This window comes from Cyanidioschyzon merolae, chromosome 8, assembly GCF_000091205.1.
Source record: "Cyanidioschyzon merolae strain 10D DNA, chromosome 8, complete genome".
Classification (NCBI taxonomy): Eukaryota; Rhodophyta; class Bangiophyceae; order Cyanidiales; family Cyanidiaceae; genus Cyanidioschyzon; species Cyanidioschyzon merolae.
In genome coordinates this window covers 524,205-547,384 of record NC_010134.1, presented here as the reverse complement: position 1 = coordinate 547,384, position 23,180 = coordinate 524,205, and the positions used below count along the sequence as shown (strand labels likewise).

The 23,180-nt window shown below is 56.6% G+C and overlaps 11 protein-coding genes and 1 non-coding gene across 12 annotated transcripts, besides 1 other annotated feature; 6 read left to right on the top strand and 6 right to left on the bottom strand.

The window, feature by feature from the left end:
• Positions 1-555: part of a sequence feature (pseudo-gene of inorganic phosphate transporter) that runs on past the window's edge.
• Positions 556-724: 169 nt separating this feature from the next.
• CYME_CMH210C (similar to peptidyl-prolyl cis-trans isomerase Ess1p) lies at positions 725-2,029 on the top strand (the record flags this gene model as incomplete). The annotated part of the gene is made up of 1 exon (XM_005536095.1): positions 725-2,029. One exon carries the CDS (start codon positions 725-727, stop codon positions 2,027-2,029), a length of 1,305 nt encoding a protein of 434 aa, XP_005536152.1.
• An 840-nt stretch (positions 2,030-2,869) lies between these two features.
• CYME_CMH209C (heme oxygenase) lies at positions 2,870-3,751 on the bottom strand (the record flags this gene model as incomplete). The annotated part of the gene is made up of 1 exon (XM_005536094.1): positions 2,870-3,751. The coding sequence occupies one exon, from the start codon at positions 3,749-3,751 to the stop codon at positions 2,870-2,872; it is 882 nt and encodes a 293-aa protein (XP_005536151.1).
• Positions 3,752-4,387: 636 nt separating this feature from the next.
• On the top strand, positions 4,388-4,909 carry CYME_CMH208C (hypothetical protein, conserved; the record flags this gene model as incomplete). Its single annotated transcript, XM_005536093.1, has 1 exon — positions 4,388-4,909. The coding sequence occupies one exon, from the start codon at positions 4,388-4,390 to the stop codon at positions 4,907-4,909; it is 522 nt and encodes a 173-aa protein (XP_005536150.1).
• Positions 4,910-6,630: 1,721 nt separating this feature from the next.
• Positions 6,631-8,484, top strand: CYME_CMH207C (probable peptidylprolyl isomerase; the record flags this gene model as incomplete). Its single annotated transcript, XM_005536092.1, has 1 exon — positions 6,631-8,484. One exon carries the CDS (start codon positions 6,631-6,633, stop codon positions 8,482-8,484), a length of 1,854 nt encoding a protein of 617 aa, XP_005536149.1.
• CYME_CMH206C (hypothetical protein, conserved) lies at positions 8,465-9,280 on the bottom strand (the record flags this gene model as incomplete). Its single annotated transcript, XM_005536091.1, has 1 exon — positions 8,465-9,280. One exon carries the CDS (start codon positions 9,278-9,280, stop codon positions 8,465-8,467), a length of 816 nt encoding a protein of 271 aa, XP_005536148.1.
• Positions 9,281-9,663: 383 nt separating this feature from the next.
• On the top strand, positions 9,664-10,626 carry CYME_CMH205C (hypothetical protein, conserved; the record flags this gene model as incomplete). Its single annotated transcript, XM_005536090.1, has 1 exon — positions 9,664-10,626. The coding sequence occupies one exon, from the start codon at positions 9,664-9,666 to the stop codon at positions 10,624-10,626; it is 963 nt and encodes a 320-aa protein (XP_005536147.1).
• Positions 10,627-10,843: 217 nt separating this feature from the next.
• On the bottom strand, positions 10,844-13,513 carry CYME_CMH204C (similar to phosphatidic acid-preferring phospholipase A1; the record flags this gene model as incomplete). The annotated part of the gene is made up of 1 exon (XM_005536089.1): positions 10,844-13,513. The coding sequence occupies one exon, from the start codon at positions 13,511-13,513 to the stop codon at positions 10,844-10,846; it is 2,670 nt and encodes an 889-aa protein (XP_005536146.1).
• A 114-nt stretch (positions 13,514-13,627) lies between these two features.
• CYME_CMH203T lies at positions 13,628-15,465 on the top strand. Its single transcript, XR_002461308.1, has one exon. It is a non-coding gene; the product is annotated as a hypothetical transcript (transcript).
• On the bottom strand, positions 15,167-15,775 carry CYME_CMH202C (probable isoprenylcysteine methyltransferase; the record flags this gene model as incomplete). Its single annotated transcript, XM_005536088.1, has 1 exon — positions 15,167-15,775. One exon carries the CDS (start codon positions 15,773-15,775, stop codon positions 15,167-15,169), a length of 609 nt encoding a protein of 202 aa, XP_005536145.1.
• Positions 15,776-17,513: 1,738 nt separating this feature from the next.
• CYME_CMH201C (hypothetical protein, conserved) lies at positions 17,514-18,635 on the bottom strand (the record flags this gene model as incomplete). The annotated part of the gene is made up of 1 exon (XM_005536087.1): positions 17,514-18,635. One exon carries the CDS (start codon positions 18,633-18,635, stop codon positions 17,514-17,516), a length of 1,122 nt encoding a protein of 373 aa, XP_005536144.1.
• A 1,323-nt stretch (positions 18,636-19,958) lies between these two features.
• CYME_CMH200C (similar to V-type ATPase V1 subunit G) lies at positions 19,959-20,342 on the top strand (the record flags this gene model as incomplete). Its single annotated transcript, XM_005536086.1, has 1 exon — positions 19,959-20,342. One exon carries the CDS (start codon positions 19,959-19,961, stop codon positions 20,340-20,342), a length of 384 nt encoding a protein of 127 aa, XP_005536143.1.
• Positions 20,343-20,470: 128 nt separating this feature from the next.
• CYME_CMH199C (hypothetical protein) lies at positions 20,471-21,715 on the bottom strand (the record flags this gene model as incomplete). Its single annotated transcript, XM_005536085.1, has 1 exon — positions 20,471-21,715. One exon carries the CDS (start codon positions 21,713-21,715, stop codon positions 20,471-20,473), a length of 1,245 nt encoding a protein of 414 aa, XP_005536142.1.
• Between the last annotated feature and the right edge of the window lie 1,465 nt (positions 21,716-23,180).

Below are 23,180 nucleotides of genomic sequence, written 5' to 3'. Positions count from 1 at the left end.
CGCTCGATGCTCAGCGATTGTCAGGAGCAGTAGACGGTATGAGGGTGCTCGCCGCGATCGGCGGTGTTGCTAGCTTGGTTGCCGCTGCATCACTTGAACGTTCCTCTTTGCGCAACTGGGCTCGCCAGTGCGGCGTGTAGCGTTTGCCTCTGCCTTGCCAGCGTTCGCAGAGCGACAGATGTCGTAGATTGGCGGCCTCGCCGCCGTACAGCTCAGCGTGGTTACGAAGAGTCAGGTCCCATTCCCAGTCATGTTCGCGCAGATCCAACCCGGTTGCATCCGGAAGGAAGATGAACGTCGCCAGGAAACCGATGACGGCAGCAGCGGCAGTAAGGATGAATATCGTTCGAATGTCGACGTAGCCCAAGGTGAGCGTCGAGACCAGCGCACCTAGTTTGCCGCAAAAGGCGCTAAAGCCGTGCGCACGAGCTCGCACTTCGCTGGGGTAGCGTTCGGCGGCACGACGCCTGCGTTACAGAGGGGTGCACGCAGCCGTCTCGAGCTGTGGCACCAAAAGCTCGGCTGTCTGACTTCAGTAGCAATGAAAGGTTCCATATTCAAGGGCGCATTTGTAGAGACTACAGCGTTCTAGTTGTTCGTGGAAACCTTTGGGAGCAAAGAAGCGGTATACTTTATCAAACCGGTGGGTCGTGTCTACTACAGAGGGAAACAAAGCGCTGGCGAAACCGCGCTCGCTCAGGGAGGTAAGTCGCACGGAAAGACTATGGAAGCTGCTCGCAAAGCTTCTGGTGTAAAAGCCCAACCTACCTTTAAAGAACCACGTTGGCTAGGGGCTGCACCGTCTGGCGCACGTCTAGACGTTTACACTCAAAAGAGCAACGAGCGGGTCCGCAAAGTTCCTTTTCCGGCGAATCGGGGCTACCTGCTTGTTGGAAACGGCCAAGGAAAGGCCACTGCAGTTGACATTGTTCTCGCGGACGCGTCTGACGTTGGAGCGCTCCACGCTGCCGTCGCATTTCACCGCGAACATCGAAAGTTTTATCTGATCGACTTGGGCGCTGGGGCCACGCGAGTACGTGGACAACAAGTTGAGCCGCTTAAGCCACTTGTAATCGCTGAAGGCTCGCGTATAGAGTTCGGGTCTAGCTCCCAATACGTGAGGCTTCGGCTTGGTGGCGCTCCAGAGCGTCAATCGCCTGCGGAGAGCACTGCGGCGGCTCCAGTTCCTGGACAGGTGCGCGCTCGCCATATCCTTATCAAACATCGCGACGTGCGGAACCCGGTATCCAAGCGCACCGGACAACCAGTGAGCATTAGCCGAGATGAGGCACGCGCTGTGATTGAGTCTCTGAGGCAACACATTCTCAGCGGGGAAGCAAGCTTTGAGGAGGTCGCTCGAATCGAATCAGACTGTAATTCTTACAAACGAGGTGGCGACCTGGGCTGGTTTGACTACACAACCATGCAGGAGCCATTTGCCCGAGTGGCGTTTCTGGAGCTGAAACATACCGGCGATATCAGCGACGTTGTGGAGACCTCGTCTGGCTTCCATCTGATTCAGCTGCTCGGTCGCCGCTGTCCGGAGCAGCAGGCATCACCCGCGAGCGGCATCACCGGTGGCGACACAGATGCGACCCAGTCGAACGCGACTCGGGCACCGGACGATGTCTTTTATGTTCGTCACATATTGTTGAAGCATACCGGATCACGAAACCCTAGCGACCTGAAGGGCCACCCCATTGTGCGTAGTAAAGCGGAAGCGCGGGCCCTTCTGTCCAAGTTCCAGAAAACGATACAAAGCGGACTCGTCTCGTTTGAACAGCTGGCCTTGCAGCATAGCGATTGCAAAAGCAGCCGATACGGCGGTCGGATACGTCCTTTTGGGCCCGGTGAGATGCATGCAGAATTCGAACGAGCCGTTCGCAACCTGGAACCCGGCCAACTGAGTGGCATCGTGGAGACGCCCAGCGGCCTGCACCTGATAGAGTTGCTCGCTCGAGGCGACGACGTCTGGCGCATGGCCAAGGCAGGCTCGCAGGAGACCCCGGCATTCAACGGTTCTGTGTAAACGTTCGCTTGGACTTGTCCATCGGCGCAGCGGTATCCTCGATACCGCATGGCGGTTGGCTGCCCCCTACAACACCATGGATGCGTTCGCGGATGTCCCGCGTGCCGTGCCTCAGGAGCGCTCCCGCGCTGCATCGTGATCCACGAAGGCAAGTCTTGCCCCGGGTTCTCGGCACGTACGAAGTCTGATGTGCAGCGGTCGTCGATTAACTGAATGCTGACAGGCATCGCATATCCCGCGATTGCTTCGTTCGTCTCGCGGACTCTTCAGTAGAGCAGATCGCAGGCGTGTGTGCAGCGCCAGTAGCGAAGATGCCATATACGATGCTGCCGCACTGGAACGATGGAAAACTAGCTGAGCGGAGGCGTTGCGCCTGCTGTGCTCGTCACTACCAGAAGCACAGAACGCACGATCACGATGACCAGCAGGATCGCATGGTCTTCTTTAATATACGCGTCTTCGTCAACGGAGCGTCTGCGGGCATCTCCTAGCTGTTCCATTTACAGATCGCACCGGGAATGCTTCGTTCGTGGTCAGCGACGAAACTCGATCCCCGCGTACCAGATCATATTTGGTGTCATGGACGTCGTGCGCTTGTCTCTCATAGTGCAGAGCGCGCTTTTACGGAGTTGTCTCGCAGGCGCCCGTCGAGCTCGTCTTGCTGGCGTGCATGCGGCAAGCAGTGCCGACGCGCTGTCCGCAGCCGGGCAACGAGCGGGTTCACGGCGCTGGCGGTGCATCATACGCGACCGCTCCGAGACTTTGTGAGGGACCCGGATGCCAAACAGCGACCATACATACAAAAACTACGTTTTACGCACAAACAGGTTCGATAAACTTTCACGATGCTGGTGCCGGCTCCTCGGCGCGTTTCGCGAGATTATTTAGAATGGTTCCACTGTACGCGAAAGCGAGGCCGGTCTCGTTCAAGCATGCATCCTTGACTTCCCGGGGCCAATCCTTGGCTACTTCATCAATTCGCTCACGTACCTCATCCAAGATCTGTTTGACGTCTCGCTCCCATTTGTAGAACTCGAAGCGCTTTGCATTGGGCCCGTCGCCAAACAGCATATTCTCCATGTTCCGTCCAATCATTCGACCACCAGCGGTGTGTGCGAAGTAATAATTGTACCAGTGGCAGAGCACGGCCTCTGGACTGCGTTCGAAGAGACCTCGCAAATAGTCTATGTAACGCTGCGCTGCCTCGGTCGGCTCGGGTACTTGATAGCCGAGTTCGTCGCGGAACCAGGCAATGTCAGAGGCCAGCGCCTGACCGCGTTCCAGGCCCGTGTTCACGAAAGGTTTGAAGAGTGGGTTTCCCTTTGAGGCCTCACCGGCCACATAACCCTCCATAAAATCATAGACTGCCTTGGAGTCCACCAAAAACTGCAAAAAGTCGGCGCGCGTCGGACGCCATTCCGTGATAGGCAGTGCTGACTCCTCCTGCTTCCCCTCTCGCGCCTGATCTTTCGTGTGTAGGCGCATGGCGACAACCCGCATCTCCTGTACGAAACCTTTTCGCTCGCCAGGCCGATGCGCACCGTCGTGATGGACAGCCTCGTGGGCGTGCGGTGGTCGTGAGCCCGGGTACGCTGACGCCAACAGCTGCTGAGGTCGTCGACTGCACACAGTACGTCTCAACGCAGCCGGTGAACGAGCGGCACCGAACCAAGAGCACCCAGACCTTGCGGCTGCTATACCTGCAGATGTAACGAAAACCATTTACGAACGAGTAGCTCACCGAGAACCCAAGTGATCACAGGTGCACGACACCAGTCCAGGGAACACTGAAGCACACACTTCCAGGAGGCGCTCAGGCGACCCCAATCGCAGTGTTCGCTGCTGAATGGAGCGCGCTGGCCCCGCGAGGTGCGTCGTCTGCCGCAGCACGCGACGTGCGCTGGCTGCTCGTGGCGGTGCACGGCGACGGCGCGCAGCAGCAGCAGCAGCACAGCCGCTGATGCAAGGCAAATGCTCGCGAATCGACGCGGGAGATCGCGCTGACGGCCGTTGCGGCTGCCGCAGTTTGCGAGGCAGCGCAGACACGTGTCCGCGCGCTCCTGCGATGTGTGCGCGGGTGGCGTGCTCGAGCGTGCGCAGCGGATCGCTGTCCCGGCTTTCGTGACTCCGGGTAGTTCATGTGAACGATCTGTTGATCAGGGGAAATAGTTGCAGCGTCTGTGTCTTTGTTTCCTGGACTGCAGCGTTTGTTGGGCGGGTTTGGCACGGGATCTGACGATCACTGGTGGCGAAGCGCAACGCTTAGCCGACGATAGCGGACACACTCCGTGTTTCGTATCGGTACCTGCCAGCTTTGGCGGTTGGGCGCTTGAGGAAACCGCTCGATACGCTGCACCAATGCCGGGACGCAAACGGAAACTTGCAGCTAAGACAGCGGAGCTTGCTCCCGAGGCGGGGGAGGGCTCGGAGAGCACCTCGCTGGTTGGCAGTGCCGACGCTAGCGCCAGCACCGCTGCCGGTGTTGCACACACGGAGCAACAGGAGATGCCTTCGGGCGGTTTGCACGAGTCGTTTTTGGAGAGCATACCGCCAGCGGCATCTTTTCTGGAGGAGCTTGCTTGGGTAGAGTCGCTTGCGTCGCCGTCTTATGTGGCATATTTGTGCCAGATGCGTCGATTCGACGACGTCGTGGCGCAGAGACGACTCACAACTCTGCAGCGCTGGCGGCAGGACCCGGCGTACCGGCAGCACGTGTCCCAGCCGATTGCGCTTTTTTTCTTGGAACAATTGTGTTCTGCCGAGTTTCGCGAAGCCCTGCGACATCCAGCTGTTGCGGCACTTTATGAGCGTCAAGTGGACCTCTACAGGCGCTGTTATGGAAATCTTCTGAATACTGGCGAGAGCCGCGTGCTGCGATGATACAGCATGAACCTGGCCCCTTGACTCTACATGAGAACTTGATTCTTGGTGTTGTGCAAGGTCAGGTGTTAAGTGGGATTGATAACCGAATGAATGAACATTTCGATACATGTCGACTCCGGTTATAGCATACACGCTCGACGAAAACCGACGCCGACGACACGGCCGCATGGCGTGGCTTGCCTTGGATGCTGTCGAACGCGAGTGATGTTAGACAATCCATGAATGGTGGTGGTGTCTCTCTGTCTGCCACGAAGATGCTGGCGTGTGCGCTATGCTGAGCTGCGCCTGTACCTGTGCCTGTGCGAATACAGGCTACATGGACTCAGATAGCGACGGGATCAGCGCCTTGAATGAAACCCATGATCCAAGGAAAAGTCCGGCAATACGAGATGCCATTAAAAATGTCGACCATGATGCCACGACGTATGAAAAACAGGAGATCGGAGGCCGAAGATGCAGACCCACCTCCGTCCAGAGTCTCCGTATGAGCGAGCAGGCGTCCTTGCAACAAGTAGGCAAGACAACGTGCTCCCGCTAGAAAGGACATAGAAAACATGCAAAGAGACAAGGGGTTTGTCGGGTAGCTCATAATGGGACCACAGAGCTGGCCGGCCGGCCAGCAAGCGAATGCACTCAGCAGGAACCGGAGCTTTTAAGCGCCGATTACTGCGGTACAGAGATACAATGTGTTCAGAGAAACAAAAAATGACCCACTTCTATGTGCTGTTAATGAATACCCACGCGCACACGTCTGCCAGCCTTGTTTGACCGGCCCCTCGCTATAGGTTCCAGATTCTCCTTTTAGACTTCGAGCTTGAGAGACTGCCCCATGAGGTATGATTGCGTCAGCTCCTCTGGTCTCGTCTTCAGTATCGCACATCGTCTGCTATTGATGGCGGCGTTGAAGTCTCACTTCACGAACTCCATGCGTTTTTCGCCTTTGGCGCAACTGATCATTGCAAGGATTGCCAGAACTCGTGCCCATTGTGCCACTACAATCTCAGCCATGTCCCGTTAGGCGAATACCTTTTCTCGTGTATCTCCCGTCTTCTTCTTCGTCAATTGCTATTCTTCGCCCGATGGTCCGCAAGATGAGGATATGTTTATGAACTTGAACGCACTTTGTATGTATCCGCTATAAACTGCGAAAAGCATCTGTTTACACTCACTTGAACGTGGAATAGAATAAAGTTAAAAGACGACTACGATCGTGGACGCCCACGCCATGCGTTCGAAATTTGTCACCGTGCGGCGGCCCAGCAGCGGCTGTGTCTCAGCTATTCGAGAGTTTTATCGTTTGGATGCTGCACCCGAGAAGTTGTACTACGCTCTCGTGCTTGATCAGCGTGAATCCTGTCTCGTATCCAACGATGGAGACCGGTTGCGGGGCAATACCTCAGAGCGATCGACATGCTAGGTAACACGGACCATTGGTCGTCCGTCCTCTTTTACCTATAATATACTAAAAAATACATATTTATACAGTCTAGGTGAATGATCCTTCGCCTCAGGGCGACAACACGCCTAGCGTGTCTTCTGGAAAGTTCGTCTTGACCCGGGTGCGATGCGGATCGCCTCCGCCAGTTGTTCCAGGCCAATCTAATACGGGTTGTTTGCAGCTCGTTTTCGCACAAGGCACTAAGGAGCGTGTGGCATACACTCAAGCACTGTGCGAGATTTGGGCTTCACACGAAACAGGATTGGGTCTGCGCTAGTGTATGGTAACGCTGCGCTCTCGCAAGTCTCGGAAAACTACGCGACAGGACACTGCAAACAAAGCCATGAACCAAGCACAGAGCGAGCCCACAAAAGATACGGAAAAAGTCACCGAGCCAGAGACAGGCCTTCCTGAACCAACACCGATAGCGGCTGACGAGTCCGAGTTCAAAGGCGACGGGGAGAGTCTCGACGAACTCGCACCCGAAAACGTTGGCGGCGGCATAGACGACGACATGGATGACGCGGAGCCGCTCAAGGACGATAAGGAGAAGGACCTTACTGGCGACGGTGGCGTTTTGAAACGAGTCATCAAGCGCTCCCAGACGTCGTGGGAGCACCCAGAGTCTGGAGACGAGGTTTGCGTGCACTACGTAGGTCGCCTCAAGTCCGACGGGACCCAGTTTGACTCTTCACGCGAGCGCGGTGAGCCGTTCGAGTTCACGCTCGACAGCGGTAGCGTCATCAAAGGATGGGATATCGCAGTGAAATCGATGGCAAAGGGCGAAGTTGCGGTCTTCGAAATTGCACCCTCTTATGCGTACGGTGAGGCGGGCGCACCGCCGAAAATCCCTCCGAACGCTACCCTCGAGTTCGAGATCGAGCTTCTGTCCTGGCACAGTGTGCGTGACTTGTTCGGCGATCGTGGCTGCGTTCGCAAAGTGATCCGCGAGGGTAGCGGATGGGAGCACGTGCGCGATGGAGACGAGGCAGTTACCTTCTATAGACTCGTTCGGAGAAACGGAGAACCGGTGCAGGACAGTGCTGAGCATGAACTCATCTTTGCTGTTCGACGGGATACGGAGATGCGCCCCAGTTACCAGGGCATGCCTGTGCCGCGCTGTGTAGAGCGAGCAATCCGGGATATGAAGAAAGGCGAGGTCGTCGAGCTGACCTGTGCGCCACAATATGCACAGGAGTTTACAACGTTGGGACTTGGCGCGAGCGATTCGGCGGTGATAGAGCTGCGGCTCGCAAAATGGCATCGCACCACGAGTCTTGCAGACGGTCAGGTAACGGTGAAGGTGCTGGAGGAAGGTGAAGGCTGGGAGCGTCCCAACGAGATCGATTCGCGGTGCCGAATCGTCATTGATGGTAGTGGTGGCGGCATCGAGGAAGAGGTCACGCTCGGCGACGGCAGTATGGCTTGCACGGGCCTCGAGATGGCACTCGCAAAAATGAAGAAAGGCGCGGAGGCGGTTGTCACTATCCATAGCAAGCAGTACGCTGATCCAGCAACGCCAGAGAGTGAGTTGCCGAAGAGCTATCACGTGAAGCTTTGCGGTTTCACGAACGGCAAGCAAAGCTATGAAATGTCGCCGCAGGAGAAAATTGAGGCCGCCAGACGCCACAAGGAAATCGGTAACAAACTGTACAAAGAGCAACGCTACGATCGAGCTGAGCCCCATTATGATTTTATTGTGAATGCATTCAGTTATGATGCAGACCTGCCGGCTGACCTCAAAGCAGAGGCTGCGGAACTCATGCGGGCAGCAAGGCTCAACCTTGCCGCTGTGTACGAGAAACGCCGGCGCCCTGACAAGGTCATAGAGCATTGCAACAAGGTGCTCGAGCGCGAAAGCGCCCAAACCAAGGCGCTGTATCGACGAGCGTGCGCGTACATCGCTCGCGCCGACTACGACGAAGCAGCGAGCGACTTGCGGCGAATCCTGGAACTCGAACCTCGGAATGAACCAGCGCAACGCAAATTCCAGGAGCTGAAGCGCATTCTTCGCGAACAGGATCGCCGCGACAAGGCCTTCTTTGCGTCCATGTTCCGAGACGCGAAGCGCCATCCTTCGTCATCATCTTCGTCAGCGGCAGCGCCAGCAGCAACTATGTCCTCTGCTTCGTAGCGGTGACCACGAACATGGGGTCGCCACGTCCCCGTGAAATGTCGCGTGCTAGCAAGTTCTCAAAACCACCGGCGTAATGAAAATAGGATCCTATGATATAAGCGTGCTCCAGGTCATTCGTGGAAAGCCAGATCGCAATCACTTTCTGCATAAAACATCGATTTGACTGGGCAATGATGGCCATTCCTCCGGGACGAAGTACCCGTCGTATTTCGCGAAATACTTGTAACGGCTTGGTCAGGTAGTCGACGGATACCACGCATGTGACGTAATCAAACGAATCATCCGCAAACGGAAATACCGGGTTCTCGTTCAGGTTCTGAACCACCCACCGGTCCAAGCGAGTGTTCTTTTTCAATTCAAGATCGTTTAACCCGAGCCCAACGACCTGGCGTGGTCGATACTGCTCCGGTAAGTGCGAAATCCATGACGAACACAAGTCGAGCAGATCGGTTCCATCACGCAGTGTTTCCCCGTAGAACGACTTGAGCGCAGCGATTGCGTCGTCATCAATATGGGTCACGAATCGCGGCTGTGTGTAAAACAACTCATCCGGCGATTCATCGAGACGCTCAAAATCGGACGCAGTGTACGGCCAGCTTGGCGGGAAGTTCGGGTTGGTGAAGAGCTCGGCAAACGCGCGCCGGCGCTTCTCCAGCGCACCGAACGGCCACAGCATGGTGAAACGGCCAGCACGAAGCTGGCGGCGGCGCCTCGCCTCGAGCCGTGTTGCCCAGGAGTAGCCGCTTTGGTGGCCAGGCACTCGGCGCTGAATCGCTGGCACGACTTGAAACATGCTCCCAGGGTGCAGGTATTGCTGACGAGCTGCACGAGTTCCGGTCAATCACACTGCTTCGACCAGGGCGCGTATGACGGAGCTCGAACTCCACACGAGAAGAAGCGTGACCCTCAAGCAAGTGTTATTCTGTTCGAGAGTGCCGGTGAGACACACCGAGTCTGCAAGTCAGCGAAAAGCAAGTCGTGCATATGGATCGAGTTATGCATTGAGGTGGTATGGCGATCATTCCGTGATCGATGCGCGCGTGCGCCACACGCAAACGACACACCCGTCATCCATGCTCTATGGCCACTTCATCCCTAAATATTCTTTTTATACTATACCAACCACTTTTGGCCCGTTTTTCATGACGGATCGTTAAAGGCGCGTATCCGGCGAAGATGCGCGCGCGCACGCTCCCGTACGCCTGTACCCCTGAACGCGCTTCCAAGTGCGAAAGCTTCTGTGTTTGGACGGTCCGAAAGGCCGCATGTATACACTGGCTTTTCGAAAAGCCGTTCTGGGCCCAAGCGACAGGTATCGGCGTCGATAGTGCTCGCTTTACGGGAACAAAAGAGGCTCGCGCTTGGCGATCTTTTTTTTTCGTCATGGCGGGCAACCCCGACGCCCCCAGAGACACTCCCGTTGTAACGTGTTACGCGTCGTCGTCTGCGAATGCCCCTGAACACTACCAACAGGCAGCATTCGAGCTAGGTGTCGCGATTGCGAAGCGCGGTTGGTCGCAGCGCAACGGTGGCGGCCGCTTTGGCCTCATGGGGAAACTCACCGAAGGTGCGCTGTCCGTTGGTGGTCGCGTCGATGCCGTCATACTCGATATCTTTCGTGTCCATAACTGTCACCCGGAACTGCCATCCGTGCGCACCGTCACAAACATGGCGGAGCGCAAACGTGGCCTCTACCTCGATTCAGACGCGTTCGTGGCGCTGCCCGGGGGCCTCGGGACCCTCGAGGAGCTCGCCGAGGTCTTGTCATGGCGTCAGCTCGGATTCCACAATAAACCCATCGTGCTATTTGACGTTGACGGCTACTGGGAACCCATTGTGGAGTGGATGCGGGCGGCGGCATCCCTAAAGATGATCAATGCACATTTCCTGCATCATGGCGGTGTACGGTGCGAGTCGACGGCTGAAGGCGTGTGTGACGCGATCGAGCAGGCGTGGCGGGCCCCAGCGCCATCGCTTGAAGACGCACCCAGCCGCTGCAAGATCGCGGATCGAATGACGGCAGGAACGCGAGACAAACTGGATACCGACGGAACCGCAATCGATGCTGCCGCAGACTGGACCTGGACGGCCACGTATCCATCTGTGGACCCGGCTCGCTCTCGAAGAGCAATCGGATAGAATGCTTCCGCGAACCGGAGCGCGCCTTTCGGTGTACATATCCCGCGGTGTAACATGTTGTCGCTGTCGAGGTGCAGGCGCGAAGTTTCATCCAGAATGCGCTGGATGATTGCGGCTGATCACTTGCGTTCGTTCGTTCCAGGTGCGTATATCTGGCAAGCGATCGACGCGTCAGTAGTGTTTTAGGGACTTGAAACCCGGTAATCAGCGGACTCGCTCATGACAAGAAGCCCAGTGGATGTTTTTGCTTCAGAAAAAGTGTCACATAGAGGCTACGTAATAGAAGCGCCAGAATCAAGGCCACAAGGCCACAGCTCATAATAAATGCCCCAGAAACAAGCATGAGCGCTGCGACCCAACGGCCCTCTGTGACAAGTTTTTCCAGCAGGTCACTAATCATACGCAAAGGGCGCGGCGCCGAGTCACCCACGAGAAATCCCACAGTTGGTGCCGGTGACAAGGATGAGACCTCGTGTAGAAGCCGAAATTGACCCGTATGATGATCATGATTCTCGTCGGGGTCCGGTGACCCATGCTTAGCGTATGCGCTATTTGTTGGGGAAACGCTCGCGCGATGCCCTGCACCGTTCCTGCTGCGAACTGAGTTTTTGGTGCTCACAGTCAATAACTCGCCGGGGCGACCGACCGACGTGAATGCAACGGTACTGGCGCCAGGGATGCACTGTTGGCAGCACTCAGGTTTCCGTTGTGCAGGATCCAGTGAAGCTGCCGAAGCACTTCGCCGAGCCGGCGATGCACGCCTTCGGGCGAGCATGCCGTTCCCGCTTGGTGCACTGGTATCCGTTTCTCGATTCGCTGCAGGTGCGTTAGCGTCACGACCATCTGCGAGACTGGCGACTGCATCAGGCACGGCATCTGTGCAGAAACGAGCATGTCCGTTGCCGAAGCGTTGTGCGGACGCCATGGAGCCGAGGTCGGTACCCATCAAGGCGCCCATTTCATTGAGTCGTGCCCGCGGCTGTCGAAGACAGTCATAGAGGATGCCCACCACGAACGAGGCAACCTCATCACTTGTCCAATAACACGCATGGGAGCGAAGGCACTGCACAAACTGCCAGACGCGTCCCGAGCGGGCGACCTGCGGATCGTGGACGACGTAATCGACACGCCGAAAATAACACCCCACCTCGGGATTCCCGTGCGGCCGCTTGTACACCCGGGTATCGTCTAGGGAGAATTCTGGTTCGCGGTACGGACGACACCAGTCCTGAACGGAATCCGGGAATTGCGTGCCTGGTAACTCTACCTGTTTCGCTTGCTCTGAACGCCCTGTCTTGGCGCCCCGACGAGTGCAAGTTCGAATCGCACATTGCAACCGTTTTCTGTCGAGCGAGTGAGCTTCCCCGCAAGTACAACCCATCCTATCCGGATCCAGACTTTCGGCAGGTACGGAGTCCTTCGCCGGCAGATCCGTCTCCGCAGCGGTGAGCGGAACGGTAAACTCGGGATTCGAGCTCGATCGACTGAGACCAACAGCGGTTCTGCCTCGTAGGGCGGCACCGAGTCCAGTGGTGGCGAACGGATCATCTCGATAAGTGCCTTCGCCTCCGAGTTGAGAGAGCCGCGGCGAAGATAGCGATCGCCGTGTCGAGGACGCTCTCGTCAACACCTCCGCGGAAGAGAAGGAGCCCGTGCTCTGCGCATCGACATCATCAGGAATGGAGGACGCACTCATATCGTCGCCAGCAGACGCAGCGGGACCCTCAACGGATAGTGCGCTGGCAGCGCACGGTGCATACCGAGGCGGCTGTTGCTCAGGGCAAGCGTCGATGCCTTTCGGCAACGTTGCAGCGTTGGTAGCAGTAGGCGCAGTCATGGCGCTGGTTGTGGTAAAGGCGGTGGCGGCGGTTTGCATTCGCGGTGCTGCCGGCACCTGTGCAGGAGCCCGACTGCTGAGCAATCGCTCCAACTCCAACGGGAGCGGTAGTTCCACGCTCTCCTGCAGCGCCATGGATGGATCAAGCCACGGCTCGAGGCGAAACGCCGCCGGATCCAACGGATGAAACAGATTATAGAACCGTGGTTGAAGCGTCGCACCGGCAGCGGCAGCATTCCGAGAAGAAGCGGCATACCCATCGACATGTTCCCGTGTATGCCGGATACCGGTTCGATCTGCCCTGCCTGAGCGTAATCGCATCTGCGTATTCGATGCGAAGCGCTCGGCCGGAGTGGCTTTTCCAACGACGTCCTCGTCTCGTTGCCGCTCTATCCAGAGATCGAGCAGGTACTTGCGGGCGAGTTGCTCTCCGTTTGGCAACAAGGACAAATACGCTCCGAGTGGGGACCCACACAAAAACACATGCTCTACCTGAAACGGGAGCGCATAGCCGAGCCGAATCAAGTCGAAGCCGATCAGGGCCCCAAGCGAATGACACAGCAGTGCAACGCGAACGCTCGGAACAGCTCCGTCCAGCGACACTGCCTGCCGAACTTGCTCCCGTTTCCGCTCGTATGCTAGCGTTAGCTCACGAACAACTTCTTCCATGATCACCTGGTGCCATTTGGGTGACATGAAGAGCGCAATATCGCCGAAAGTCTCACGCATGATCCGACGAACTTCCTCAATACCCGCTGGGGTGACGCGCTCGACCATGTGGTTCCAACCGTGCTTGTACTGGAGTTTCGAGTGCCACTCTATACAGCGCACGTCGACGCTTGGCCAATTTTCCAGTAACGCATCCGCGAAGCAACCACGTGCTTGACTAGTGCTCCGCAGCTGTTCGCGAATGCGTTTGGACTGCCGCTCGATGAGGCGAGCCAGTGCCTCTGTGCAGCGCTCAAGACTGGTGATAAAGTTGTTATCCGCATATTGGTCACCAACCCCGTGGATAACCAGTACCAGATAGTGGTCACAAAAAGCGCCCATCCACAGCGGCTTGCCACCAGGCGACGTGTCAACACGGGCAGCACGTACGCTCCAGAACGGTTGCGGCGACAAGGCAACCGAGTCGCAACGTCGGGCTGGCATCCGCCCGCGTCTACGCACAAGCTACGCCTGAACACGAGGCAGCCTCAGGGTGGAACGGTGCGGAAATGGTATCCCAGAACGACAGCTTTCGACACCAGGAGCTCACTGGTGTCTCTGGGTTTCGCTGAGCGGTGACTGACCTGAGGCTGGCCCGAAAACCCCCTCGGGTAAGGGTTTTTGTGTGTGCCGGTTGCTGCAGGGTAACACCGCCGACTGGCCGTTGTGCCTTCCAACGGTGAGCACGCAGCACACTCGCTTGGCTCGACGGAAGCAGTTAGAGGTATTTGTGTAGAGTTGGTGGAAGCGAAGTGATAGCAAAGTGCTCTTGAGGCAGCCCTTCGCTGACAACTTGAGAACGTTGCTTGAAAGGTGACAGCTCAGGGATGACAGGGCCGGGAAACGCCAGGAAACTCCGAGATCGTGCAAGGTCTGTGCTTCTGGACTTGGATGAATAGTTGGTTTTATTGGGTTTTGCTGTGCATCCGTGTTCAAGTGGTTTTGTAATGTTCCACGAAAGCACTCTAACGTGGAACTTGAAGGCTCCTGGTGCGTCGAGAACTGGGGGGCGCGCCCACTGAAAGATTGCACCCCCATTGCTTGCGGCAACGCTGTGGGGTTATCTCGTAGCGCTCCGTACGGCCCAATATGTGGGCACGGGTGTTCGGGGCCCCCGCACTCCCCGTCTGCACGTATCTTCATCCGGTGCTGGTGCTCTGCTTCGTGTTGCGCTTGTGCAGCCTGGCAACGCAACAGGTCACGCTTCACGCAAGCGCAAGTCTGGAACTCCGACGGCTGACCAGGCTGCTCCGACGCAAAGGCGACCCCAGCGACCACGTGATGATCTCTAAAGCGCTCGCTGCATTCACGTCAATACCTGCTGGTGTATGACGTATCCCAAAGGTCGTCTCGTGCGTTCTCTAGGAAGAATCCGAAGAGGAACGCGGACTTTTCGAGTGTCTTGGGGAATGCGTTGTATCCGCTCGAGCCGTACAACAGAAGCCTGGCCGCTCACTCCGGGCTGCGCTATGGACGCGGGCTCTAGATGAGATATCGTGATGCACCAATTTCGTTCAGCGTCTGGTGCATATGGCAGTGTCGATATTCGTTGTCGCAGCATAGGAATGGTGAAGCGAGTGAAATCCTTCATTGGGCGCGTAGACGCGCAGACAAACACACCGGTGATATTGCATAGGATGCTGCTCAAAGGTCGCTTGCTGGCTGGCCCACTTCACATGTAGCGATTCGAATGCTGCTGAAGCGTTGCTTCCGGAGAAGCTCCAAACGCCGACGCATTTGGCTGGGCAGCGCTGTGGGAAATCAGCGGAAAAAAGTCGCGAATAGAATGTGCACTCCAGAACAGAAGCAGCCGTGCTACCAAGAAGATGAACCTCTACGCAATGCCGTGAGTGGTGTGATTTCATTTATCGTGCAGAGTAACACTTGCTCGGCTCGCAGCAACGCGTAGATGCCCCCGAACGCACAGCATCGTGTGCTAGAACAGTCGGAGCACCATCTAGAGAGAGGCATTGCATCTCGTAGATGCGAATGTGCTCATGGGATTCCCGGGATGCCTGAGAAGGTTTTCGCACGATATTCCCGATAAGCATCCCCAAAAAATCGCTCCAGATGATCCTCTTCAAAAGAAATGCGCTGGCGGAAGAAATTCCAGGCTATACATGGTAACGCAATGCCGCATACCACGTTCCGCAGGAGGATCTGGGTGCCCACAAGCCAGAGCAGCCAACCAGTGTACGCTGGGTGTCTACAAACGGCGTATAGGCCACGCGTCTGGAGCCGATGACTCGCTCGCTGCTTCACCGCGATCTCATGCGTAAAGGCGTCACCCAGAGTCAAAATGCTCGTTTTTCGTATCGTTTCACCGAGAATGCAGAGAGCAAGTCCTACAGAGCGATTGTGGTCCTTGATGACGAGAAGAGATGCCAGGGAGGAACCGCCAGTGCTCTGGGACCGCGCCCATAGGCAATGCCCCATGAGCAGGTGCTCCGCAGTCGCCAATGCCAACGCTAGCATGTACGGAGCGGAAAACAGGAAAGAGCGCCCTGATGGGCGCTTTCCGTGCTTAACATAGGCAAACAAACCCTCGGAAATATGGAAAAAGGCGAGCAGGAGCAACCATAACCCAAAGTCCGCATCGAGCATCTGCTTTTCTAGTAGCAGCAGTTACGAAAGAACGTCCTCGCCACGGAAGCGGTACAGTTGCCAGACACCGAGTGAATACGGAACCGTCCCCTTGCTTTGGCAAGCTTCAATTCCGCGGCATGAACCGTACTATTTGTTTTTAAACCACACAAAGCGAGGAGAAGCGACTGTTGGGAAGAGACTCACCCGCCTGCCTCTGAAAGGTGCGTATGTGTCCGGAGCCACGCCCAGCACAAGGGTCTGCAGCTGGTTCCGTTCCCGGTTCAAGAACTGGTGCCACCAATTTTACCAGATTGGTCACTAAGCACGACCTGTAGCTGGTCCCAGACACCCGACTGTTGACCAGTAGCTAGCGAAAACGTAACCCTTGTTCTAGAGACGAAGCGCGCGATGCTGTCGAGCAGCGACCGCGTGGATCGACAGTATCCCGGGAAACGAGTATCAATGCTGCAGGGAAATGTTTCGATAAATGGTAGTGTCGCAAAGCATGCACACTGATCCATGATGCAAACAACAAAGAATTCGGCAGCATCGTTTTCGATTCATTATTGAGTTGTAGACTCGAAAGGTTCAACAAGCCCGTCACGAGTCTCAACGAAGGCATGCTTCTGGGGAAGCGACAAACGCTCCCGTCGTTTACCTCGAATCAGGATACAGAATCAAAAGCTGGGGAATATGTGTTTAGCTTGCTGAAGCCCGCTTCGTTTCCTTCCATGTTGCTAACGAATGCCGTGTACACCAAAAAGCAAGCGCACTGGTAGACAGAGGCGGGTCGTTCCCCATCTGCAACACACCAGAAGCAGAGCGTGCCTGAAGCCTGCTTCGTCATCATCGTCCATGTTGAGCGCCACGGGCTTGAGCTGCGTCAATGAGCTGGCACCCGAACGCGACCTCATGATCCAGGGTGCTCCCATTATCGTCCATGTTGAGCGCCACGGACTTGAGCAGCGTCAATGCGCTACCACTCGAACGCGACCTCATGATCCAGGGTGCCCAGCAGCCGCAGTCGACACCAGCGCCGCCCGCCATGTGTATCCATGCGGCACCCGGTGCCGGACTTGCTGCAAAGTCTGCTGCAACACGGAACTGCCGCTGAACCAGCCCTACATCCTTGCATCTGATCATGGCAACGTATAACGAAAGTAACCACGAAGGGCAATCGATGGCCTAATCCCCACAGCGTAGGATGCGCTGACGTCAACACGAGAGATGCGACGCTGCGGATAGAGAACAGTTCTCGTAGTTCCGTCCGCCGGCGGGCTGCGTTCCAGACGTCACGGGCGAGTGGCGTCGGCGTCCACACAAGCGCTTGTCGCATGTGCAACGCCGTTGAGAGGCTTCAAGTCTGGAGAGCAGCTGTCTTGCCGCCAAGTCAGGCACTGCTCTACTGCAGCGTCCACAGCGTCCAGTGCATGATACGCGTGCTTAGATCATGGTCGGCAACGCGTGTTCCCACCCAGTGTCAGACTGGAAAGAAACAAAGAACCCCCTGCTTCAGCTAGATAACGATCGCCGCACTGTGCAGCGACCTACAAGCTCTTCGCGGTCGATCAACGCTCGAGTATCCATCTCGTTGCGCAAAAATGCCTAACATTTCCATACTATGGCCGCGGATGCATCCGAACGAAGGATTTGTTCGTTGCGTCTTGCCGCTCGTCTGTAGCAGTTGTGTATGCGTAGATAGACAATAACGGATGAAAAACAACGGAAAGCATGCCTCGGGCTCACAACGCTTGGTTCAGGCCTTCAAAACCTCAAGGTATCCGTCATCACCACCAAGCACGATACGCGGAGCACCGAGACCCTCGCGGTCGATCGATTCCAGCGACCATATCGCTTTGCGCGTCTCAGCATTTTGCGTGTAGACGCATTCTCCACTGCGCCGATCGTAGGCTCGAACTTGCCCATCAGCACCCGCTGCAAAGACTAACACCGGCTCCTCCTCGGTGACTGTTACCGCGAAGAGCGGCCCCGAGCCGGCCGTCGCAAAGATGCTCGCCTCTTCGCACATACGCCAATCCACGACATGGATGCATTCGTCTTCGCTAGCACAAAATACGATCGATGGCTCTTTCTTGGTTTGCGCAAGCGCCCGAACAGGTAATCCACTTGACTTGATTTCTGAAACGCTTGCGCCGCTTTGATGATCAGACGCAAGCGTCACACAGTCCCATGCTTCCGTGTTGATGTCCACAGCCACAAGCGTGCCATTGTTACCTCCACAAAGTAGCATGTTCGCTGGTGCGGTTGTAGCCGCGGATGCGGCAAAGCGCACGCAGGTCGTGAAGCGATACTGCTCGAGACGAGCGTCGCGTTCAACTTCTAGACTATGCGCTTTCTCGAGCAGAGGCAGTCTATAGAGAGCGGCAAGACATATGCGTTGCGGCTGAGAAGCTCCCGCGAACACGTCCCCGCCTATCGCCACAGAGTCTGCACCCGCGGATACGGCTACCTGGAACGCCTCCAGCGGGTTCAGTTGGTGCTCGCTGAGCGCTGCCTGCTCTGGAGTCGTAGCGTCGAGCTTCCACACTCGGATGCGGCCGTCGAATCCGGTGGAAACTGCTAGATTTTGTGCCGGCACTGAATCAAGGCTCGTGACTGCCAAATGATGCGCTTGAGGCCAGTGTGCAACCAACTCAGCTACCTCATCTCCAGCGGACGTACTGGTAGCGGTGTCGCCTTCCTGTGCTGAGGCAGCGGGCGCAGCGTCCACCGGACCTCGCTCCTGCGCCCCTAACTGCCAGAGCTTCAACGCCCCGTCAAGTCCTCCGGACAAAAACCTACCGTTACCAAGCTTCGTTATCGCCCAGACACCTTTTTCATGCGCGTCTTCGATGCGTCCCAGCGAGATGACGGGCATCCTAGAGAGCGTTCTCGCTAGATGCAGCCTATTCTTAGTCGAGGAACCACTACGAAAACGACTTGATCATGGGAAAAAGCGACGCACAGCGTTCCCCAGAAGCTCCTGCGAGCTGCACTCTAGCGCAGTGACAGCTTACAGTAGCCGCGGTATCGCCGTTGCGCGGCGTGCGCATCTGCCACAGGATATGCACCAAGAGGATGCCGTCTCTTCGGTTTCCGTGGCAAAGGGTACAAGGACCACACTTGAGTCGTTGCAGCATTCGCGTAGACTCGCGACGGCATATCCGCTGTGCTCCAGCAATGCCCAGAAGGATCGGAATCTCTGGAAATTTCGTACCCAACCTGGACTGCCGTCCGGTACTCGTTCCGTCATGCAAATCATCGTGTTCCAGAAATCCTCCGTAGAATGGCAACGCCAAACCATCGACGGGTCGCTCAGATGAAGCCGGTAATCCTATGTCGGTGATGCACCGAGTTAGGTAACGAGGCGGGGCATCGAGCAGCGTCCTCTGCCCCAGTGATGCGCATATCCCGGATCATGAAGCGAACCTTCATGTGCCACAGCGTGGATCTCGGGAGACGGAGCATTGTCGACGTCCGGGAACACCTGACCAAGGCCGAGCGTCATCGTTTCGACCGGCGCACCGACGCTGAACGAAATGAAGATCACAATGGCAAGCGAAGCGCAGATGCTGGGTACTGCCTGTGCGTGAAATGCGTCGAAAACATCTGGAAGCATCAGCATCGGTAATTGAACGCTGCCACCAACATGCTGTGACTATTTGCAACGGAGTTGGATAGGCAGGCAGGGAGGCCAGCGTACTCAAAGCCGGAGCTAGGAGCGCGTGAATCGAAGCAGTCGCATAAATCGTCCATGAAGGCTAGTATTTATGACAGTGATAAGAGAATCAAACTTTATTGCCTTCGTCCAAGTTAGTGGATCCGTTTTATGGCACTTGCTCACATCGGTGTGTGTTACGCCGCAGGTGCGCTCCGCGGCAAGGCTGCACGCGTCACCGGCAACGCCGCCGCAACCGTCTCGACGACGTTCGTGAACCCCACTGGCTAGTCTCGTGTGGCTCTAGGGCGTTCTGAGTTGCCGACAACGGCTACTCTCTCACAAGGGGAAGCACTTAACGTGGCCGTTTAGGCTCAGGCACACGGTCGGCTACGGAGCGTACTCAAGTTTCAGCAGAGCCGCGGCGCATCGCTCCCTGGAGGGTGTGTCAAGCACCGCGTACCCAAAGCGTCCTCAACAGGGAGAGAGCGCGCACACTGGTTTTGGCGCTGCTTCGTGTGGAGTGCGCACGTTACGCAGCTGATGAGTAAAGAGCGCACCGGACTGAAGATGGACGGGGGCTTGGGTCCCGAAGCCAACAAGACGGCCGATACCGTTCGTCTGTTGCTCCAGGCCGAGGCGGAAGCTGCAGAGCGTATCCAGCTTGCTCGAAAAGAGCGCGAGGACCGTTTGCGTCTAGCCGTGTCTGAGGCCGAGAAAGACATTGCTGCCTATCGTGAACGGAAGGAAGCGAGTTTTCGACAGATGCAGGCTGAACTAGCTGGTACAACGGAAGGATTAGGTCAAAAGCTGCAAGAGAAAGCGGAGCAACTCATAAACGCCGACAGGGCACGAACCGCAGAGCGACTCGCGACCGCCGTTGACGCACTTGTACAGGCTGTACTGCGCTGTGAACCTGATCCCTGAGCAACGCCAGTGGCAAGGAGGCATAGCGTGCCTTACGGAAACGGATGCGCAGCTTTGTGTCTTTAAACGGAGTGCGACGTCGCGTGCCCAGGGAGGCGTTCGCGGCGCTCAAAGTCGGCTGTTGGAACCTAGCGGGCGCACAAGTAGAGTCGTTGTTGAAGGGTGCGAATCAACCAGCCCATGTCGTTCGTTTCGTTCGCACGGCGAAGAAGTGTCTCTATTTCGGCGGCGTCGAGTCCACTTGTTGGCGACGGTGGCGGTTCCAACGTGATCCGAGATATCAAGCACGAACCGGGAATGAGATCGAGCACGGCCTGTTGTTTTTGGTCGGAAACAGCGTGTTCCATGCTGATCACTAGGCGATCAGTCTCAAAGCGCTCGATTCGAATGCCAGATATAGACTCGAGCAATGGGATCATGGCTTGATACCACGCAACCATGGCCTGGTAGCGCGCTCGCAATGCGGCGTCTGGCTCTTTTTCGCTCGCTGAATTACCACTTTCAAGTCGCGTCTCGGTAGCTGCGATTTCTTCTCGCAATGCATCGATGCTCTGTTCGAGGGGTCGCGTCTCCCACTCGAGCTTGGCTTTTTTGGCGAGCATCTCAGCTTCCTGCTGCCGCAGTGACGCTAATTCTGCATCACGCTCGACAAGTTGATCTCGATACGCTCGCTCCTGAACGCGAGCGCAGAGATCCTCAACGGCCGTTCTGCATTCGTTGAACGACGCTAGGTATATCCCGTGGGCTCGAGCCAGCTCTGTGCAGAGTGATTCCATTTGTTCGTGCAAATTTTTCGTCTGCTGCTTGATTTTTTTGAGCTCCTGCTTCGCTTGAGCAGATGATATTTCAAGTTCGGCAATGGCGGCGTCCGATGGACAAAGATCGTTCGGTGTCACGCCCTTGGGGCAGCCTAGAAGAACCTCGAGGAAGTACTGTTTTGTCTGCAGTTCGAGCCAGTTAAACTTGAGTTTGTGGAAAAGATCGAGTGTCTTTTGTTCCTCGACTACAAGCCTGGTGAGGTTTGACACGCCTTCAGTTGTGGTCGCAGAGCCAGTGGTATGCACCGTAGACGGGTCTGGGGCGCCACCGCCACCGCCACCGCCGCCAGCGCTGTGTTGCTGCTGGCTGGATATCGCTGTCGCTAGCGCGTGCTCGAAATAAAACATGTCAACGTTGGAGCCTGCGTCGCCCTCGCTGTTGGCAGCGCCAGCCTCAGTGGCGCCACCAGCGGGTTGCGAAGCGTCTCCGCCATCACCGAGCGCCCCGTGCTGTTGAACCAGAAATCCGGCCTTTCGTTCGCTTGCCGGCGCTGCTGCTTCGACAACCTCCGTGTACGACCGAAGAACGTCGGCATCTATCGTCGAGAGTCCCATGAGTTACAGTCCAGCGTCCCTGTAGTGGGCAGGAGCGTCCAGCGCCCGATAGCGTATGGAAGCAGGCGTTCACGATGCCGCTGCACCAGGCCAGCGCACACCGCCATGCGCAACGGCTGTGTGCGATGCGCGTGCGCCGCTGACGCAGATTCGCGCGTTCGAATGCGCCGGGCGCGTGGCGTTCCGTTTCATGTCTCTAATGTTCATAAATGTCTCTATTAGAGGGTGGACACACGTATCCGATGCCGAACGTGCCCGGAACTGCTTGCCCAGGTTGTGCCTCGCGATATTTGCCGCACTTTTTGTTTCGTTGTGTAGTATCGATACTGGAACGACGACAGTAGGGGCTTAGGGATTCCTATGTGTAAATCAGGGACGCTCGGTGTTCATTTGCGAACGGCTGCTTCGATGTTGCGCCGCTGGAACTCTTTACGTCACCGGAATCAAGATGATTCCCGACTGCTTTGAACACGCGTTCGCCAAGCAATGGATACCACGATCCAGTACATACGTGCAGGCCTGGACTCTTTTCCTATCGTTACGTGTTTCATGCCCCAATGAGGCATTCTCCATGGTTTCGTTCTTTCTATTTCGAGGCAAGTCGTGGGCGCAGGTATTCCCGCAGCTGGGCCGGCGAAGAGAAAAACCTCGACGTCCGTCGTTCACGAATTGGGGGGTATGCTCAAGCCAGAAGTTTGCTCCACTTGCCACGTCACGTGATCGGTTCGGTTCGATGTATAAATCCCTGCTCATTTCGTGGCAACCCATGTGGCGACATCCGACAGCATCCACAGGTTACCTGTCACAGGATATGCACCAAGAGGATGCCGTCTCTTCGGTTTCCGTGGCAAAGGGTACAAGGACCACACTTGAGTCGTTGCAGCATTCGTGTAGACTCGCGACGGCATATCCGCTGTGCTCCAGCAATGCCCAGAAGGATCGGAATCTCTGGAAATTTCGTACCCAACCTGGACTGCCGTCCGGTACTCGTTCCGTCATGCAAATCATCGTGTTCCAGAAATCCTCCGTAGAATGGCGACGCCAAACCATCGACGGGTCGCTCAGATGAAGCCGGTAATCCTATGTCGGTGATGCACCGAGTTAGGTAACGAGGCGGGGCATCGAGCAGCGTCCTCTGCCCCAGTGATGCGCATATCCCGGATCATGAAGCGAACCTTCATGTGCCACAGCGTGGATCTCGGGAGACGGAGCATTGTCGACGTCCGGGAACACCTGACCAAGGCCGAGCGTCGTCGCTTCGACCGGCGCACCGACGCTGAACGAAATGAAGATCACAATGGCAAGCGAAGCGCAGATGCTGGGTACTGCCTGTGCGTGAAATGCGTCGAAAACATCTGGAAGCATCAGCATCGGTAATTGAACGCTGCCACCAACATGCTGTGACTATTTGCAACGGAGTTGGATAGGCAGGCAGGGAGGCCAGCGTACTCAAAGCCGGAGCTAG